General features: G+C 36.7%; 3 protein-coding genes across 3 annotated transcripts; all 3 read right to left on the reverse strand.

Moving 5' to 3' along the window:
- Positions 1–3,620: 3,620 nt before the first annotated feature.
- On the reverse strand, positions 3,621–6,957 carry LOC121737573 (myrosinase 1-like). Its single transcript, XM_042129231.1, has 5 exons — positions 6,915–6,957; positions 6,334–6,449; positions 5,546–6,216; positions 4,987–5,295; positions 3,621–3,863 (listed from the first exon to the last, which is right to left on the reverse strand). The coding sequence occupies exons 1-5, from the start codon at positions 6,938–6,940 to the stop codon at positions 3,621–3,623; spliced, it is 1,365 nt and encodes a 454-aa protein (XP_041985165.1). The 5' UTR covers positions 6,941–6,957.
- Positions 6,958–11,407: 4,450 nt separating this feature from the next.
- Positions 11,408–15,381, reverse strand: LOC121737873 (myrosinase 1-like). The gene is made up of 6 exons (XM_042129606.1): positions 15,377–15,381; positions 14,620–14,702; positions 13,768–14,432; positions 13,245–13,544; positions 12,140–12,378; positions 11,408–11,531 (listed from the first exon to the last, which is right to left on the reverse strand). The coding sequence occupies exons 1-6, from the start codon at positions 15,379–15,381 to the stop codon at positions 11,408–11,410; spliced, it is 1,416 nt and encodes a 471-aa protein (XP_041985540.1).
- Positions 15,382–15,988: 607 nt separating this feature from the next.
- LOC121737874 (myrosinase 1-like) lies at positions 15,989–19,524 on the reverse strand. Its single transcript, XM_042129607.1, has 6 exons — positions 19,416–19,524; positions 18,878–18,993; positions 17,910–18,580; positions 17,481–17,792; positions 16,635–16,873; positions 15,989–16,136 (listed from the first exon to the last, which is right to left on the reverse strand). Exons 1-6 carry the CDS (start codon positions 19,442–19,444, stop codon positions 15,989–15,991), a joined length of 1,515 nt encoding a protein of 504 aa, XP_041985541.1. The 5' UTR covers positions 19,445–19,524.
- Positions 19,525–20,711: the final 1,187 nt, after the last annotated feature.

Genomic DNA, 20,711 nt, shown 5'->3' on the forward strand with positions numbered 1-20,711 from the left:
TCGCATTCTCTTTGACCCTGGCTAGTTCATAAGTGATTTTTTTATGTTTTAGACTATAAAATGATTTAAAGTAAAATACTAGATGACGCCCGCAACTCCGTTGCGCCAAAAAACATTTATCGCGCGAGAAGCGTACATTTTCCCGGGATAAAAAGTATCATATGTCCTTTCTCGGGGCTCAAAGTAAATCCATACCAAATCTCAGCAAAATTGGTTCAGCGGTTTGGGCGTAAAGTGCTAACAGACACACACTTTCGCATTTATAATATTGAGTATGGATGAGTTTCTAACCGTAAACAAATAACGAAAGCGTGAATAAAAATGTATAAAGCTTATCTAGTAACTAGTTATCTAAGAAAATATCTGAAAAAGCAATGATATTGTATTGTTACGGTACATGGTATATTGGTATACGGACACGTGGTGCCATCTAGCGACAAACCAGCGAAACTTACCAAGGGAGCACAGGCAACATAAATCTCCTACTCAATACTAGATGGCATGAGGTGCGCAAGTACATACTCGAACCTTCTAGAAAGGTCAAGGCCAAAAAATTCAACTTACTGCACTTATCGTAAGGACGGCAGTTTGATTGTGGTACATGCTCGAGCCTCCTAGAAAGTTCCCACGGTTGTTTACTTGTTTACGTGAATCGGGAACTTTCTGGAATTCGTCTCGCCATATAAAAAGCCGCAGGCAGGCCCGGCGAGTTCAGTTCGTTTTGAGCTATCATCAAGGCGATTTCGGAGTGACAAGTGATCAATAGTGAGTGAACCAGTGAAACCTGCGACTTGGCTACGACCTAGGACAGTGATAGTGCTTAGTGATTGGACCTAGTGATTAGTGCTTGGACTTAGTGCTAAGTGCTGTGACTTAGTGTTTAGTGCAGTGTTAATAAAGTCTTCAAGAGAGTCACCAGGTCTTTCTCTCCAAATCCTCGAACCCTAGCACGTAACAGTATGAAAAAGTAGAATATCATTGAGAAAAAGTAATTAGTAGCATCCATCAGCATAGAAAGTAAAAACTTGATAAATATTGCAATAAAATAATGAATATGCAAAAATACTTATAATAATTACTGAAAATGCTTGTGGATTAATAAAATAAAACAAGTTCACTAAAATAAATGCTTTTATTTCATCAACCTTCTGCGATTCGCTCGATACCATCTTCACAACTTTTGTTTGTCACTATTTTTAACTAATTTCAGTCTGGACCTCATCAGTGCAAACACCATAATATAAGTATTCTTTATATAACACCCAAAGACCGCACTATTAATATTTTTCCTACTGGAAGAATCATCCTTTTGAGAACCAACACTTTGACCAGATGGTTCAAGTTCAATACTATCCTCAGTGTTGAATTCCTGGCAGGACTTTTCCAAATTATCCTTACTTTTGATGCAAATTTATGCCAATTATATGAGCGGTGCTTATTATATGTATAATTATCAATTTAGATGGAAGCCAGTTTGGATGTTTACTGAAATAAGCAACGGTTATAGGTTAGGTTCATATTGTGTTCATCAAAAATGAATTTATGTTTATAATCTACAAAATTCAGTGTTTTTACAAGTTTCATGGTACAACATTCATGGAACTTTTTAAATGCTTACGTATGTTTTTACCGGCTTTTATCCATTTCTTTCCTTTTTTAATATGCCAAAGGATGTGAATACTTTTGGCAGAAAAATAGTAAAATTTTACTCCGTTCGATTTGCCTTTATTTTTCTTGTATGTATTAGAACATCCGGGAATACAACAATGCATTTCCTTTCTTATAAATTCTAAATATTAATAAAACCTATTATTAATATATATTAATAAAACCTATTATATATAAAAAATATTAATATAACCTTTATATCAACAACATTCTGGCAATAAAGACATTTGAATTTGAAAATGAAAAATATTTTGTATCACGTAGGTGCTATGGCAACTTTATGCCGATAGGCGCGAGCGGCGTTCCGGCAGGCATCTGACACATAATGTCAGATGCCTGCCGGAATGCACTCTGCTCATATATTTTGTATCTGACGTCCGGTCCGGATGAGTTGTCAGATGCCGTCTACGGATGGCAGAAATTTTTAATTGCGTTCCAGCGGGCGTCTGACATTATGTGTCAGATGACGTCGATCGGATGTCAGTTCAAATGTTTCTGACGGATCGCGCTCTCTCTTTTTGTACTGAGCCGAGTGAGCTCGAACTCGCCGGAAGGAAATTTCGGATAGTGCGCGGTGTGTCGGTCCGGCCGACATTCAAATGTTTCGTATCAGAAATTTCAGACAATGTGCGGCCGGGCTAAGACTGGGTTCCGGTTGCACCAAGTACGCACTAACTAAAGTTGCATTTTGCATTGTAGTTAAAGTTAAAACTTTAACTACAATGCAAAATATCAAATCTTTGGTTAAACTTAAAAATGGACGCCATAAAGACGCCATATTTAACCATTACCATAGGCCTCGACAAGGTTTTAAATGCATGTGGCGAAAAAAGGAACTAACGCTGTCATCATAAAAAAAACGCCATTTTTGACAGTTCTCCTTTACCAGCAGCGCCCACGTGCATTTATAACCTTGTTGGATCAGCTGTCATCTGTCAATTTCTCTGGTCAAAGTTAAGGTTAAAGTTATATTTGCCATAACTATAACCATAACTATATACCACGCCTCTGGTGCAACCCAACCTAAAGAATGTGAGATTTTGAGATTCAAACAAGGTCACCATTGCAACAGTTTTTATTGTTCCATAGATTATTTTAATTGATACTAAGCTCCGTATATTGGTCTGGTTCATAATCGGGGTCTAATGCTTTTGTTCTAATGATTTCTTTATAAACAAACGCAGACTTCCTTGGAGTTCTCGTCCTTTCTTCACTCGTATAATCTACTTCGTACAAACCGAATTTCTCGCTAAAACAAAAATGGTTTAGTTGTTTTCCCGTCGCGCGTCGATACTGGGCTAGGATAAAATAACATGGTCGCTTGGTACCAGGTAAAATTCTTCACAATATACAGGGTGCAATTAAACCTTCCTGACAAATTTTGATATATTGATCCTTGTTAAAAATAAAAATACACGTATTTTTTCTTTTATAATCACTCAGTACTAAAATGTCGAGAAATAGCTTCCGAAAGTTATCCTAAAAACACTACAATTAATGGATACGATGCGTCGACGGGCGTGACGTGCCCCCGCGCGTGCGCCTGCCCCCGAGTGACCGTTCTACAACGATTTTAAATGGGATAATATATGTCATTGAAACAAAATAACACCCATTTTTTTTGGTTAAATGGATTCTCCTAATGATACCTAAGCCATAGTGAAAGGAGGGGAAGTAAGTTATCTTCGGCACCGCACGCGGCTTGTATGTGTGCGCCATAGTATCAATGCGTCGCCACGTATGGCACACAACAAAATCTCGGCCAGTTTTACTAGGATGGTACCGCCGAGATTTTGTTGTGTGCCGTATGTGGCGACGCATTGATACTATGGCGCACACATCAAGCCGCGCGCGGTGCCGAAGATAACTTACTTCCCCTCCTTATACTATGCCTAAGCCCTGGAAAAAATTTGGCAGGTACGTTTAATTGCACCCTGTATTTCCAAACATACTTACGTGTAACCTTGCAGCCATTCGAAATTATCAATCATGCTCCATACGGAATAAGCTCTAACATTGCATCCATCATCAACAGCATCCAGCAACGCGTCCAGATAACTTCGCAGGTAGTGTACCCTATCATCATCATCAAGTCCTCCAGCAGTCGACCAGCCGTTCTCAGTGATGTACACAGCCGGATTGTTGTAAAGCTCCTTTATCTCTTGGAGAAGATTATAGAACCCCCATGGCACTTCCTGAAATAGATCCTCGTCAGTCGTGTTGGTTGTGAAAGTTAATAGTTACTCGTACGCTTATCTATACATATTATAAAACAAAGTCGCTTTTTTCCCTCATGTCCTTTTCATACGTGGGAGAGCCATGCTTCGGCACGAATGGGCTGGCTCGACCGGAGAAATACCACGTTCTCACAGAAAACTGGCGTGAAACAGCGCTTGCGCTGTGTTTCGCCGAGTGAGTAAGTTTACCGGAGGCCCAATCCCCTACCCTATTCTCTTTCCTACCCTCCCCTAGTCCCTTCCCTTCCCTTCCCATCCCTACCCTCCCCTATAACCCTATTCCATCTTTAAAGGCCGGCAACGCACATGCAGCTCTTCTGATGCTGCGAGTGTCCATGGGCGACGGAAGTTGTTTTCCATCAGGTGACCCGTTTGCTCGTTTGCCCCCTTATTTCATAAAAAAAAAGTCCCTTTGTTCCCTTTAATATTTAAAACTACGCAACGGATTTTGATAATTCTTTCAGTGTTAGATAGCCCATTTATCGAGGAAGGCTATAGGCTATATTTTATCGCGCTAAGACTAATAGGAAGAAATAGAGGAAAATGTGGAAAAAACGGAGAAAATTATTTGAAAGGGCTAACTTGAACGCGCTAATCTCAGGAACTACTGGTCCGATTTGAAAAATTCTTTCAGTGTTAGATAGCCCATTTATTGAGGAAGGCTATAGGCTATATTTTATCACGTTAAGACTAATAGGAGCGAAGAAATAGAGGAAAACATTGAAAAACGGGGGAAATTATTTGAAAGGGCTTATCTCACGAACTACTGGAGCAATGTCTCTGTTAATTATTATTGATACCGTACAGATAAGAAGTAGACTACGTGAAGGATCATACCTAGGCTTTTTTGTGGACTAATTATTTTTTGTCTGTGAAATATCTAATTTACGAGGGCGAAGCCGCGCGGATCGTCTAGTATAGTATAATATGCGTAAGTGGCAGCGGAAGTAGAAGCGGAATTGAGAGCGGTAGTAGAAGTGGAAGCGACAGGGATAGCGGAAGCGGGAAGTCCTTGAGTAGTGGTAGTCTTCTACTATTAGACGATCTATTTACTTGTTGATCCACTAAAAAGCCCCCTTACCTGAAGCCATTCTGATTCTCCCTGTATCCATGTTTCGTTTTTCACAAGAATAGTACCCATGTCATCTCTGTAAGATGGCACAGCGAACATGCCAGTCAAAGTATCATCACGGTACGCCATCTTGCTGCTGTAAGTATTGAGACCGAAAAAGTCGGAAGTTCCTCTTATGAATTTAATTTCTTCTTTCGATAAAACTGGCAGGCGAGATCTCAAGTAGCCTTGCTCAGCACTTTTCTTGGCGACATTGTTTTTCAATTCTTCTGGAAAGTCACCGCGTTTTGTGAAAATAGGATGAGCGTATTGACCCCACTGAAATAAAACCCGGTGTAAGTAAATAATTATATAAAATTAAGGAATTGAATGGTAAAAACTCGGTTTTTCAGAAAATGGCTTCATCACTTTTTGAAAATATATTATTTAGAGCAACTGACTTAAGCTACGGTCCAAAAAGTGAAAAAGGTATCTTGGGAGACGGATACAAATTATTTTATTTTGGTCTAATCAAATACATAGAACTTTAAGGACCCTTCTCTGTCCTCACTATCCGAAAAAAACTTACATCAAACTGCCTAGCATCTAATGCTGCCTGAGTATCCTCTTCAGAATCCGACATTGGTTCATACCAGGAACAGCTAAGCGAAATCCCGATTTCTCCTTTCTGTTCTTTTCTGTATCGCTCATCATACAACCTATAAGCCTTGGCATGAGCCAACAAAACGTTTTTAGCACACAAATACTCCGCTATACCAGTTAAGTTAACCAAAGGCGCTTTCATGTCCGAACCGTAGCCTTCGTAACAGATCTGCTTGGGTTCGTTTATAGTAATCCACATCTTGACTCTATCACCGAAGTTATCAAATAAAACTCCAGCATAATCAGTGAACCAATCCACAATTTCTGAATTCGTCCAACCGCCAAGCTTCTGAAGATCCTCAGGCAAATCCCAATGGTAGATGGTTAGGAAAGGGGTGATACCGTTCTCGATCATTTCGTCTATCAAATTACTATAGTAGTCAATACCAGCTTGGTTGATCTGATTCGCGAAACCTGTCGGTAGAATCCTAGGCCAGGACACAGAGAACCTGTAGAAGTCTAGACCCAATTCCTTCATGATCTCTACGTCTCTTTTGTACAGGTGGTATGAGTCGCTGGCTACGTCACCAGTGCTGTTGTCTTTTATGGGGGATGGATTGTTGTGTGTTGCAACATCCCATATAGAAGGACCTTTGCCTGAAAGAAAGGAGTCTCTCAGTCTAATAAGCTTATGAAGCACAAGAAACAGTACTGTATGAAGATTTTTTTTATCATATCAAGATTATTGTTTAAAAAAATTACAATTTTCATTACCATCTTCATTCCAGCCCCCTTCTATCTGGTAAGCCGCAGTTGAAGCACCGAATTGGAAGTTTGCAGGGAAACTTCTTACTGCTTCAGAATTCCATGCTTGGGCTGATAACGTAGCGCTAGAAAAAGTTATTTAGTAGCATTATGCGACATCTTCGTGATCGTTTCGAATGGGCCGGCTCGACCGGAGAAATACCACGTCCTCACAGAAAACCGGCGTGAAACAGCGCTTGCGCTGTGTTTCGCCGAGTGAGTGAGTTTACCGGAGGCCCAATCCCCTACCCTATTCCCTTCCCTACCCTCCCCTATTCCCTTCCCTTCCCTACCCTCCCCTTACCTATTCCCTCTTAAAAGGCCGGCAACGCACCTGCAGCTTTTCTGATGCTGCGAGTGTCCATGGGCGACGGAAGTTGCTTTTCATCAGGTGACCCGTTTGCTCGTTTGCCCCCTTATTTCATAAAAAAAAATGCTCTATGGTCCGAATAAGCGATAATAAACCCATGTGATGTTCCTCTATCCCCCATGATTAATTGGCCAAACGTAGATAAAGCAGCTATAAAATATACCTAGTAATTAAAACTTACCAAAATAAAACGCGTAACCAAGACATGTTGTTTTGGCGAACTGTTCAAGTGACATAACACTTATGTAGGACCTACATAAGTGTTTACCACCCACGTGTTTACCGATAAGATGATATTATGGATGCTTTGATACAGTTACTCTCAACCTGTGGCCCGTAGGCCGCATGTGGCCTTTTTATTATTGCAGCCCTTTTTATGGGACCTCTGTGACCTCTCGTTCCCCATTACCCCATATTTTTTTTTGCCGCGCCGCGCCGGGACTTTATCAGTGGCCCGCGTGAAGTTAAACTACATATTTTGAAATTAACGCCTACCGGTAAAATAGAACACAGTCATCGGGAAAGTTTTTGTCAATTTTTCCAGTTATAAATCGCTAATTTTTTAACACTAAACGTTTTTGACTGCGGCCCGCGACACCAAGACCAAAACGTGTTTGGTGACCAAAAAAGGTTGAGTACCACTGCTTTGATTTGATACATGGAAGATGTCAATTTTCCGATAGTGTTTTCAGATAAGTGATAACATTTCCTGGGTTTTTTCATCTGAAAGTCTCTGATAAGTGATAACACCTTAGATTTTAGAGGCTTGCTCTCTACTGGGCCGTGACTCGTGGGTTTTCAGATCCGCATTGGAACATGGACAAAAGGCATGACGAAAAATTTTTTTTCTTGTTGGTAAGTGAAGGACCATTCAAAAATAGGAAAATCGGTGAAAAATGACTTTCATAGCTTAAAAACTCTCCAAGATACCCATACAAAATGTATACCTACCTAACTGTGACGTCACGCTTAGGTATAGTTAATATTCGATAGCTATGTTAAATATTGCGCTTATGAAAGTGGTTTCATAAGATTTTTTTTATAAATTGCATAAGTTATCGAATGGTATACAAAAATTAAGGCATTTTATAAAAAAAATCGACTTGACTATCCAACTTTGAAGGCTTATAACAAAAAAATACCGTACATCAGTTGGCTGCTGTTAAGTATTAGTGTTTCATTCCACATAAAATCGGATTTTGAGTTAATAATGCAGTTTTGTTCTTTATAACATAAGGTTTACGACAGTGAAATCCATTTTTTTGAAAACCAACTGTAACTTGCTTATTCCTGTAAGTGAGGTTTTGTATATAGCATTTATGTAATATGTTTCTAAAATGATTTGCGCTTAAACCGCTGAACCGATTTTGATAAAATTTTGTATGCAGATACTTTGAATCAATTAAAATGACATTAGATACCTTTTTCCCGAAAAATGTACGGTTCCCGCGTGAAAATACAAAAATGAATTTGGCTTATGATATCGATATAGAATACATGTAGATAGGTATTACGTAAGGTTTTGGAGAAGAACATAGGATAATATTTTTTATCATGGAAAATGTTCGGTTTTCACGCAATAAACTTTATTAATTTGCTTAAACTGCTGAACCGATTTTGATTAAGTTTAGTTAATATAGAAATAATTAGTTTATCACGTGCAGAGTTGGGCAAAAAGTAATTACCTAGTAATTTTAATCAGATTACAAATTAATCAGATTGATAATAATAATAATAATAATATCTATGGACGCTTCACACCACGTCAGTCTGGCCCGTGCTAAGTACCTAAAGGACTTGTGTTACAGGTACCAGACAACGGAAATATATTTAATACTTTTATACTATACATATATTTAGGATTTTTATTATATCATACACATATTTAATACACATCCAGACCCGGGAACATTGAAAACTTTTTGTTCCGTCGGCGGGATTCGAACCCGCGACTCCCGGCTTGAGCTACCGACGCGCTCACCACTGAGCCACAGAGGTCGTCAATTGATAAAGTAATTGTTGTGTATCTGAAATTACCCGTAAGTTAATTAGTTAATAATATGTATAAAATGTATTCTAATTTTTGTTTGCAATTAGATTAATGTATATTTTTTTTTATGATATAAGGGGGCAAACGAGCAAACGGGTCACCTGATGGAAAGCAACTTCCGTCGCCCATACAGCATCAGAAGAGCTGCAGGTGCGTTGCCGGCCTTTTAATAGCGAATAGGGAAATATGAGAGGGTAGGGAAGGGAAGGGAATAGGGGAGGGTATGGAAGGGAATAGGGTAGGGGATTTTTATTTAGACTAACGAGTATTTCGATAATTATGCCCAATGTCCAATGCTGGTATTTATTATAAATAAAAACCGGCCAAGTGCGAGTTGGACTCGCCCATGAAGGGTTCCGCAGCAGCAATAAGGTTAATTTCTATGAAATAAAAAGGTTTTTGATTTATTTTTATATTTCAGTTGATTTAATGAAAGGTAAATTAAGGTTTACCATTTATGACGGATAAAAAAAACTACTTGCTAGATCTCGTTCAAACCAATTTTCGTTGGTAGTTTTTATAGTAATGAACATCATAATATAATTTGAGTCTCTCTCGCAAACTATTCAGGTTACAAAGAAATTATATTAGAAACCTCAATATGATTTTTGAAGACCGATCCATACGAGTATATACCCCACACGAATAGGTTAGACAAAAAAAAATTTTTTGTTTCAGTTTTACCTAGGGGAATCCCTAAAATTTTTGATAATTTTTCAATTTTTGTATCAAAATCTTAATGCGGTTCACATACTACATCTACTTACTAAGTTTCAATACTATAGCTCTTATGGTTTCGGAGAAAAGTGGCTGTGACATACGGACGGACAGACAGACAGACATGACGAATCTATAAGGGTTCCGTTTTTTGCCCTTTGGCTACGGAACCCTAAAAACTCCCACACCGGTTTCGGTGGCGGTGGCCGGTTTCAATAAAACCAGGCCAGTTACGCAGGAGTAATATCAGTGCCCAAGTGTGTGCGCAATACATAAGAGCTCTCTGCGGGAAGTGCGGGAAGGGAAGAAGAAGCGGGAACTCTCTGTCTTTTCCCGAGACATAACGTATATCTGCATACCAAATATCATCAAAATCCATTGTAGCGGTATAAGCAGAAATCATTTTATTTAACGCCTGGGAACCGTACATTTTTCCGAGATTAAAAGGATCCTATGGCCTTTTCCGGGACTCAAAGTATCTCCATACCAAGTTTCATCAAAATTTGTTCAGCGGCTTAGGCGCAAAATAGGAAACTTTATAACGCGGTAACCGTACATTTTGCAAGACAATAATTATAACCGTACATTTTTCAAGACAATAATTATCTTATGTCCTTTTACGAGAGTCAAAGTATGTGCACTCCAATTTTCATCATAATCGGTTCAGCGGTTTAGGCGCAAATCATTTTTGTTTATCATACGGGTACCGTACCTTTTTCCCGGATGTAAAGTATCCTATGTCTTTTCCCGACACATAACGTACCTACATACCAAATATCATTGAAATCCATGTAGCGGTATAAGCAGAAATTATTTTTATTGATTGCCTGGGAACCGTACATTTTTTCGGAATAAAAAGGATCCTATGTCCTTTTCAGGGACTCAAAGTATCTCCATACCAAATTTCGGAAAAATCGGTTCAGCGGTGTGGGCGTGACGAGGTAATTTTATACAATAGGACATTAATGTTATATGTAAAAAGCCCTATAGCAATATAGCATTAACCATTTTTATACTTTTTCTCTTAAAAACGAATGTAAAATTAATTTCTTTTTCCATAATCATAATCTACGCATTTCAACAAAAAAAAAAAATGATACCACACAATAAAATTTTTTTGCTTAAAATAAGCAGAAAATAAAGATTATTCCAAAAAAACTTAAAACGCCGATTACTCAAAACTAGTCCGATGTGGGATGACACACCAATGCTTAACAGCATCCAGTTATGAAGCTGAAATTTGGAAATACTTCTATTTTATCGCTATGTCTTTATTTTATTTAAAAAATCAGCTAATCTTTGACCTTGTCGTCATCCCTATTATAATAGCTTATGACTTTGAATGAGTCTTTATGAGTTTAAATGGGTAATGAACTACGTAATGAATAATGATTTGGGAAGTCCTCCACACTTTGTTACACTTCCAAAATATTACACCATGGCCACAGAATATATATTAGTCCATGGCGTTGATCTACTGATTCGATTTTGATAAATAAAAAATCGTCATAAAATGAAAGAAAAAAATGTATTACGTAGGTACTATATTAAATTAAAGAGAAATGGCTAATAAAAACTAATAACAGTACTAAGTGGGAAAATTCAAATCTAGAAGACCCCTTTAAATGTCGGGCCTATGGTGCTTGAAATAAATCTTATTTAATATAAATATTAAACAACTATCCACGGACGTAAAAAAATACGGACGTAGCATTACACTATAAAGAGGTGAAGCATACGAGTACAAGGTACGACAATTTCGTTTATTGTACACGTGACCGACACTCACACACGCAACTAGGTACTACAAACCACTGTCAATGTACATTGAGTGACGGCGCCGGCGAAAAATTAAAAATTAAGAACGAATTTTAGCCATTTGTTTGCAATACAATATTTTTACAAAATTACAAATCGCAACGTTCTATAGATCTAGATTGTGTGACGTTCCTGTAGAAATGCGCAGATTTTCGTGGAGTCCTTGTGCGTTTTGGGCTGGAAAAGTCCACCTCGTAGAGTCCGTATTTGTTCCTGTAAAAACATTAAGTAATCACGAACAAGAATCAAAATAAATAATCGGCCAAGTGCAAATCGGACTCACGCACGAAGGGAAATAGACCAAAAATTGTGTTTTTTCTATGGGAGCCCCCCTTACATTTTTATTTTATTTTAATATTAATTATTAAGGTAGACATAATATATAATTAAGGCCTTTGTAAAAATATCAAGTGCCTACCTGTTGCCACTATGAATATCGAGCAAAAAAGGTAAAAAAAAAAACACGTTTGTCATCATCAAAGCCCCCCTTAAAATTTTATTTTGAGTATATTTTGTTGTTTTTTTTTTCAAAAATTCAGAAGTCTAGCTATAGCTGTTCTTGAGATACAGCCTGGAGACAGACAGACATGCAGACAGATGGACAGACGGACAGACAACGAAATCTTAGTAATAGGGTCCCGTTTTTACTCTTTGGGTACGGAACCCTAAAAATTGAGGTGTACTGCAAGGTAAGCTGCTTGGTCCCGAAACTTTTAAAATGTCAACCGCTTAGCTATCAAGATACAGCCTTGTGGGACACAAACATCGTAGTCTCAGAAAAAAAGGCAATTTTCGCTATGCATACAGAATCCTAAACTTACTTGTATCCAAACAGCCATTCGAAATTGTCGAGCAGACTCCAAACGCTATATGCTCTGACGTCACATCCTTGGTCCACAGCATCCAACAAGGCGTTAATATGACCAGCTATGTACTCAATTCTATCATCATCCTCTAATCCACCATCATTGGACAGTCCATTCTCAGTGATATAGACGGTCGGGTTGTTATAAAGCTTCTTTATTTTCACAAGGAGTTTGTAGAAGTCTCTGGGGTTTGTCTGAAATATAATGTAACAATCAGAATTAGTTATTTTTTAACCGACTTTAAAAACAGGAGGTTATCAATTCGACATGTATGTATGTAATATTTCCAGAACTGCCCAATTTTCGTATATGTTAGTCTATATCAGCATCTGAACAAATGTGCTAAATTTCAAAAGTTACGTATGTATGTATAATGCATATTATATGTTTTCATGCTTGTCTCTTGTCATGCTTGTCTTGTCTCATCTCTGGAACTACCATTCCGATTTCAGTAATTCTTTTTTTGTTGGACTAGGCATTGTTCAACTTAGGGAATAGTGCAAGTTTCAGCAAAATCCGTTCAGTAGTTTTGGAGATAGAGAGTTTTAATTCTCAATTACGTACAATTTTGAAGTCGGTTTTAATATTTTTAAAATACAGTTATTAAAGGTGCCGGTTGGCAGCGGGCGACATGAAGCAACCGCAGACGACGTGTCGTCGTGACACTACTGGTTTCTACGTATTTCTATGGTGTCGCTATCTTCGTGTCGCTAGCTGCGCAGGGTATTTCATAGAAATACATAGAAACCAGTAGTGTCGCGACGACACGTCGTTTGCTGCCGCTTCACGTAGCCATCTTCCAACTTTTATGTACTATATGAGTTGTTCTAACTGTAACTTAATCTTATGTAGGAGCGTGACTAAAAGCGTTAATATCATTGACAATTACTATAACTCCTATTCAATTAACTTTGATGTAAATTTCAACAAAAAATAGGACATGACCAAATAATTGTGCCATTGTATCTCTGTACACGCTATTAATAAACGTTAAATTTATGTAGATACACATGAATTTATTTACATTTAGAGACTGAACCAAAGGGCTGGTTATACTTACTGATGTAGCAACACTAAATGGTCTTTGTGTTATGCTGAATCCAACTTCAAGGTCATCTAAAGAAGATGGCACATGATAAGATCCTTTAACTGATTCATTTCTATACACGAAATAAGTTGAATACATATTAATGCCTAAGAAATCAGCGCTACCCTTGATAAGTTTCAAATCTCGATATGATAGTTTCGGAAGACGAGATCTTGGAAAACCTTGCTCTGAGCTCTTCGCAGCTACTCGTTTTTTAACTACTTCTGGGTAGTCTCCGCATGGATCATATATAGGATTTGCATAAATCCCCAACTGAAAATAATAGTGATAAGTAAAAACTTACTTACAGTTTGATACCAAAAATGGTATAAACTAAATATTCTCTGATGATATATCTACGTAAAAAATTAAACAAAGCAGTAAGTAGTCTCACAAAGAAGCTAAAGGCAGAATAAGCTTCTGATACATACGCAGCTACTGGCATTTGCATTTGTATTTTATTAGTTCAGTTATCTGTAGTTTAATTTCAACTTACTTCAAATTGAATAATATCTGATACAGCCTTTTTATCTTCTTTCGAATTCGTCACTGGTTCAAACCAATGAGTGTTAAGTACAATTCCTACTTTTCCCTTTCCTTTATAGACCTCATGGTAGAGACGGTAAGTTTTAGCGTGAGCCAGCAGCACATGCTCAGCGCATGCATACTCTCCAATTCCATAAGCATTCACAAATGGTGCAAGCAGCCCCGCACCGTACCCACCCAAACAAATCATAGATGGTTCATTTATAGTCGCCCAAATTTTGACTTTATGACCAAAATTGTCAAATAAAACTTTGGCATAGTCCACAAACCATTGCACTACATCTGGGTTAGTCCAACCTCCTAGCTCTTGTAGTTGTTTAGGCAAATCCCAATGGTAGATTGTTGCGAATGGTGTAACATTATGTTTTATTAGTTCATCGATGAAATTATTATAAAAGTCGATGCCAGCTTGGTTGATACAGTTCGGGAAACCTGTGGGCAAAATCCTAGACCAGGAAAAGGAAAATCTGAAGAAGTCTAATCCGACATAGCTCATTATTTTGACGTCCTCCTTGTAAAGGTGGTAGGAGTCGCAAGCAACATCCCCAGTACTGCCATCTTGAATGCGAGATGGTTTCTCGTGAACAGCAACATCCCAGATAGAAGGTCCTTTACCTGCAAAAGTAAATTGCGCCGTGTCATAAGCTTTCCAGAAAACTAATGTCAAATTACATTTTGTAACCAAAAGGGCATTATTAAACCCCTTATGAAACACACATTCACTTAAGAGACTAAGACCGATGAGACAAATCCTGCAAGTTCAAATTATAACATTGAGTAAGGAGAAAAGAAGAAATCTTACCGTCTTCATTCCAAGCACCTTCATACTGATAGGCCGACCCAGAGGAACCAAGTAAGAAACCTTTCGGAAACTTCCTCACATCACTACATAAAACCGATCTAATAAGAATACTAAACAATATAATATATCGCATCTTAAATAACTGCATCTGCATGCAGTAACAATTGAAGAAGTTTCGATACCGAAGTCTTTTAAATGCAACTCGCGGACTATTCTGTAACTTAAAAAGTTAATTCGTTATGAACATGAAGTGACAATTAAAAATAATTACTTATGATGTTACACAATTTGTCATACAGAGTTAAATGACTGTTTTATATGAACTTTCATAGCGTTGCTGAGGCGTCATTGCAGCAGTTTATTTGCGTATGCCATAATTACTCAATTTCATAAACGTATATTTTGTAATCTTGACTGTACGGAGTTGCACCCAATACAAAAACGATTATTGTAAATCCATTGTCGCTGTTATAACGTGTAAAACAATAATTTTCAAGTTACAGAATAAACGCCTCGATATATTGGGGCGATGTTAAATGCCTGAATTTTATCACAAAACAAAACATTATTTCATTAAATAAGATAATTATATATTCAGAAACTTGAAATTATTTGGAGCGCGATGTCGAATGGTTATCTCCTCAATATTAAATATTCATTATTTTACGAAAATAAATTATAGTAACGACTTCTTACAAATAAAAATATTATAAATACATTTCATGGAACATTGCGAAGAGTGAGGGGGAGTACCAACAGCATTCTTGCTATGATAGCTAGTCGACTCGATTGTCCATATGTGCGTCACTGCTGTGCCATATCTAAGAGGTGATGCACAATGTACTCAAAATAGGTATTATTATTTATTTAAACTTATAAAGATAATTTTACTAACATAATTTATAAGCCTTTACTAACAAATGAGTCTATGTAACTTGATTTAATAAACTATTTCATTTCATTTCATTTCATTACTTCATTCATTCATAAAGTGATTAAAGGGAAATGGTACGAATAGAGATCCTTGTGGTTTAAATAACAAATCCAGAAAAAAACCTAATTATGAAGTGTTATATTCCTGTAGTACTTTTGAAATATAATAACATCAGTTATTGTTGTTTAGAAAAATCTTTTATTAAATTTGAATTTTTACGAGGCTTTTAACATATTGTATGTTATTTGTTATATTAATCGAATTGTATTACTATCACGATTTCGATGAATCTAATGATCTCAAAACCTCTTTAACTCTAAGCACAAAGTATATAATCTTTCAGGCTTACCAAGGACATATAATACTTAAAACATATCGTCGAAATGAAACATACTATAATTTAGAACCTTTATTATCTCTATAATCTATATCAACTTATAAATTTGTGTGAAGTCCACACCGGATGGTATTTCTATCTAGAATTCTTGTGGTAGCCACGTATCTGTAAAAGAGGGCGGATTCCCTGGCAGTTCTCGTGCGATTCGGGCTTGTGAAGTCCACTTCGAATAATCCGTACTTTCGACTGAAATTTAACAATGATTAGATTAGTATCATGGATATCTTCAAATTACGTTAATAAAGTTGCTTGAAAATTAATATTGAGAAACGCATTTTTGTATTTTTATACTACATTATTTTGGTCCTTTGAGATGTATCTATAACTTAGTAATATGATTTAAATGTAGTATGATTATCAATGGCTTCAGTAGAGTTTGCGCAAAACGTACCTTACATCTATCATCTTCACCAACCTTCTATCTTCACCAAGGTTCTTTGGGGGGCAAATTACGCAGATTCTGAGCCAGGGGGGGGCATTTATAAAGAATAAAAAATTAATAATTTTTTGTTGTATTGCAAACAAATGGCAAAAATTCGTTATTTTTATAGATGAAAGTACTAGATAATATACTTAGTCGGGACGTCAACATGATCCAGGGGGGGGGGGGGGCAGATGCCCCCTCCCTGCCCCCTGCCCCCCCTCGGTACGCCCATGCAGACGAATATTCTTTAAAAAACTTACGTATATCCTTGGCTCCATTCGAAATTATCGAATAAACTCCAAACAGCATACGTGAGGACATTACAGCCGTCTTCTATAGCATCAACTACACCATTCAGATAACCTCTGATATAAGCGAGCCTATCATAGTCATCTAATCCACCATCAGTAGACAAACCGTTTTCAGTGATCAGTATTATAGGATCGTTGTAAAGTTCCTTAATTTTCATCAGCAATTTGTAGAAAGAGCAGGGGACTTGCTGAAATATATAAAGACAATATGTTGAATTACAACGGCTATAAATATTATGTATATGTATTTATCTTATTTATAAGGTTGTGCCACCGTGGTCTAGTGGTTAGAGCGTCGCTCTCGAGTCCGGAGGTCGTGGGTTCGAATCCCGCGTTGGAAACATGTTATTTCCAAGTTTGGTTAGGACAATGCAGGCTGATCACCTGATTGTCTGACAAGTAAGATGATCCATGCGTCGGATGTAAAATGTCGGTCCTGCGCCTGATCTCTCGCCGGTCGTGTCGGTCTTCCGTCCCACTGGGTTATGAGAGTAAAGGAATAGAGAGTGCTCTTGTATACTGCGCACACACTTGGGCACTATAAAATCACTCCTGCGTACCTGGTCTGGTTTCAATGAAACCGGCCACCATCACCGAAACCGGTGTGGGGAGTATTAAGGTTGTGCCAAGCAAGCTGTATTATGCCCTTGAGTACCCAGACGCTATGATATCCTATTAGATATTTAACTTTCAATTATGTACTAATAATTCTTATTTCATTTGGAATTACCACTACTATCTACAAACGATTGTCATCTACTGTTTCTGGTTAAAAAAAAAAGTCATATGACTTACCGTATTTCCATCTGTATATCCGGAATCTGACCACGAATTATCCGTGACTTGACCAACACCAGCGTCATCGTCCGAAGATGGGGAACTATACATGGTATATACCGAAGCATTTCTGTACACATAGATGTTGCTGTACAAGTTGATGCCGAAGTAATCAGCACTGCCCTTGATAAACTCTATTTCCTCATCAGATAACTCTGGTAAGCGAGATCTTATGAAACCTTGAGCTAGGCTTTTGGCTCCAACCATCTCTTTTACTGATGATGGGAAGTCTCCAGTAGATGAAAATATAGGATTTGCGTATATCCCCAACTGCAAAATAAAATTTACATGTGAATACTGATTACTGACAAATAAGAAAGAAAAGACAAGAATTTGAATCTATAAAAATGGAAAATGAAGTAAAGAAAGTAACAGATACGAACGCACCTGAAAATCCAAATAATCTGCTGCAGCCTGTCGGTCTTCTGCCGAATCAGTTAAAGGTTCATACCATTCAGCGTCGAATATAATACCGATTTTTCCTTGCTGAGGTTGTCTGTAGTTCTCATCATATAATCGGTATACTCTAGCATGTGCTAGAAGCATATTTTTTGCACATAAATATGATCCTGTGCCTGATAACTCCAAAAAGGGTGCAAACACAGAGGAGCTTTCATACCCGGCACAAATTGACAAGGGTTCATTAATGGTACTCCATAACTTAACTCTATCACCGAAATTATCGAAAACTACTCTAGCAAAGTCCTCGAATAAGTTTACTATTTCTACATTCGTCCAGCCACCCATATCTTGAAAAATCTGCGGCAGATCCCAATGATATAACGTCACTAAAGGTATTATATTATTTTCTATAAGTTCATCTATTACGTTATTGTAAAAATCGATGCCAGCTAGGTTAACTTTGTTAGAGTAACCCGTAGGTAGAATTCTGGTCCAAGATATGGATATTTTGACGAATTGTAACCCCATTTCTTTCATGATTTGAATATCGTCCTTGTAGTGATGGTAGAAATCTACGGTGACATCAGCAGTACTTCCATCTTTTATAAACGATGGTATACTATGGGCTGCAGAATCCCATATACATGGTCCTCTGCCTGCAAAAAAATAATATAAGTAGCAAATAACAAGCGCCTTTCAAAATTTAGATGCTACTTTTCTAAGAAAAGTTGCTTGAGCATAATATTTAAAAGATAATATAAATTATAATGATATCAATCTTCTGAATGGTAAAATTATTATTGGTTATCCAAAATAAGCATTCAAAATATTTGCTGACTGCTGGCTCAGACCCTAGCCACTAGCCAGTAATATTAATAAGACTTGAAATGTTAAAAAATAAAATATCTAAGGGTCAAATAAAGTCAAGTTCTTTTGGAAAGTCGGTCACTTACCATCGGTATCCCAAGCACCTTCGTATTGATAAGCTGACGATCCTATTCCCAGTAAAAGGTTTTCTGGCAATGTCCTTGAAGACATCTCATAAGTCATGCACACAGCAAGAAGTGTGCTAAATATAATAAAAATAAATTATTAAAAAATAAAACAAGACTAAATTATTATTTTTTAACAAAAAATTAATACCGACTTCCAAGGTAAAAACAAAAGTAATATTCTTAAAAATAATCTAAAAAGAATCCAATAATTCTTATTCGTTATTATAGTGCCGTCTTCAGACTTCGCCTAAACCTCAACTATTTCTGTACTCAATCTTCGTACTTTTGAAGTCGCGCTTTTGAACGACGAAGTTATGGTTGAACATACAAAAAAAATATAAACAGACGAACGTATAACCTCCTCCTTTTTGGAAGTCGGTTAAAAAAGAAGGTTGTTGGACAACTTTCATATTTCTAAGATGATTCGAGAAACTCAAACTTTGTGTAAAAGTTTATTTTTTAAATTAATTATAATAGGTATTAAAATTTCACTTACCTTCCGGCCAAATAGTACAATAGCTTCATTTTCGTTTACTTAACATTTTCATCAGTAGTTTCGTATTTATAGTAAAATGTTTCACTATCATACACCTTCACACCATTTCATTAATCTATCGAGTTACATATATATTTTAAATAATATTGATTACTTATTTAGAAATATTTGATATTATTATTTATGTTAAGGCCAAGATAAAGAAAAGCAATATTTTCTTCCAATTTTAAAATGATATTAACTATACTTATTAAAACATTGATAATAACATTATAGAGAAGAAACGGGCCCAAAACTGACCCTTGAAGAACACCCGCGCCAATCCAATTTGAACGCATAACAAATCAGTTTATATAATTTTCCATTGTCTTAACTCTTATATGACTATATACTAGTTGATCCTTAATATCGATCAAAGTCTTTTATATATAATAATAATTAAATAGAAAAACTGTTCAAAATATTTTTATAAAATTTCAAATTTCAGTAAACATGCATAAATTAGTCATTTAAGTATTTATGTCAATTATTGGCATAGTTTACTAACCTAGGCCAATGTCAATTTTTCTCCTTGTACAAAAAAAATGATTATGATGATAACATTTTAAACATGCTCGTATAATTTTTAGTCGTAGCTTATGTTTTGTAAAGTATTTACTGTTTTAATGCCAGTCCTACTAGTTTAAGAGGATACACCAGGGGCTAGAGAAATTAAAAAAAAGTACGTGTAATATCTATAGGTGTCTCCCTTACCTCAAGCTTATACCGTAGAACGCGATAGAGACAACTGCAGAAAATCCAGAAAATCAACGATTCGTTGTCCCCTGATTCCTTCTCCAAAACTTAACCGATTTAAGTAATTTTTTCATTAAAGATTAAAGAAAGGCTTGAGCTGTGTTCCTATGTTTTGTTTTTTTTTTTGTAAAATCTAGTCAAATCTGTTTTCTGGATGTTTGAACACAGCGGTAAATCTGGCCATTTTTTTGGGTTTTTGAATGTTCATATCTTATTTAATAATTAAATGGGGAAGATTTTTGCCATTTTCCTCCGCTAGGTGTCGCGATTCCTATGATCCGCTATGCCTATCTGTGCATCGTTACATTTGAGATATTTTTGACGTTTTTATAATAAATCTAATAAAAATGACAAAGTGTGCAGTGCCGGGATGCAAGGAAAATGGTTATCTTTTGTTCCCAAAAGATAAAAATAGGAAAAGGTTGTGGGCTAAAGCAATAAAACGGCCAGAATTGGCGAAATCGCAATCTTCATATTTACAAGTATTATGTAAAATCATTT

Source organism: Aricia agestis, chromosome 21 (assembly GCF_905147365.1).
Source record: "Aricia agestis chromosome 21, ilAriAges1.1, whole genome shotgun sequence".
Classification (NCBI taxonomy): Eukaryota; Metazoa; Arthropoda; class Insecta; order Lepidoptera; family Lycaenidae; genus Aricia; species Aricia agestis.

Coding starts and splice junctions, on each gene's coding strand:
- LOC121737874 (XM_042129607.1), bottom strand. CDS start 19,444: ATGAAGCTATTGTACTATTTGGCCGGAAG. Junction 18,994..19,415: donor TTGTACTATTTGGCCGGAAG/GTAAGTGAAATT, acceptor TATTATATTTAG/CACACTTCTTGCTGTGTGCA. Junction 17,793..17,909: donor CAGATTATTTGGATTTTCAG/GTGCGTTCGTAT, acceptor TTTATTTTGCAG/TTGGGGATATACGCAAATCC.
- LOC121737873 (XM_042129606.1), bottom strand. Junction 13,545..13,767: donor CAGATATTATTCAATTTGAA/GTAAGTTGAAAT, acceptor TATTATTTTCAG/TTGGGGATTTATGCAAATCC. Junction 11,532..12,139: donor GAATGGCTGTTTGGATACAA/GTAAGTTTAGGA, acceptor ATGTTTTTACAG/GAACAAATACGGACTCTACG.
- LOC121737573 (XM_042129231.1), bottom strand. CDS start 6,940: ATGTCTTGGTTACGCGTTTTATTTTG. Junction 6,450..6,914: donor TGGTTACGCGTTTTATTTTG/GTAAGTTTTAAT, acceptor AACTTTTTCTAG/CGCTACGTTATCAGCCCAAG. Junction 3,864..4,986: donor GAGAATCAGAATGGCTTCAG/GTAAGGGGGCTT, acceptor GATCTATTTCAG/GAAGTGCCATGGGGGTTCTA.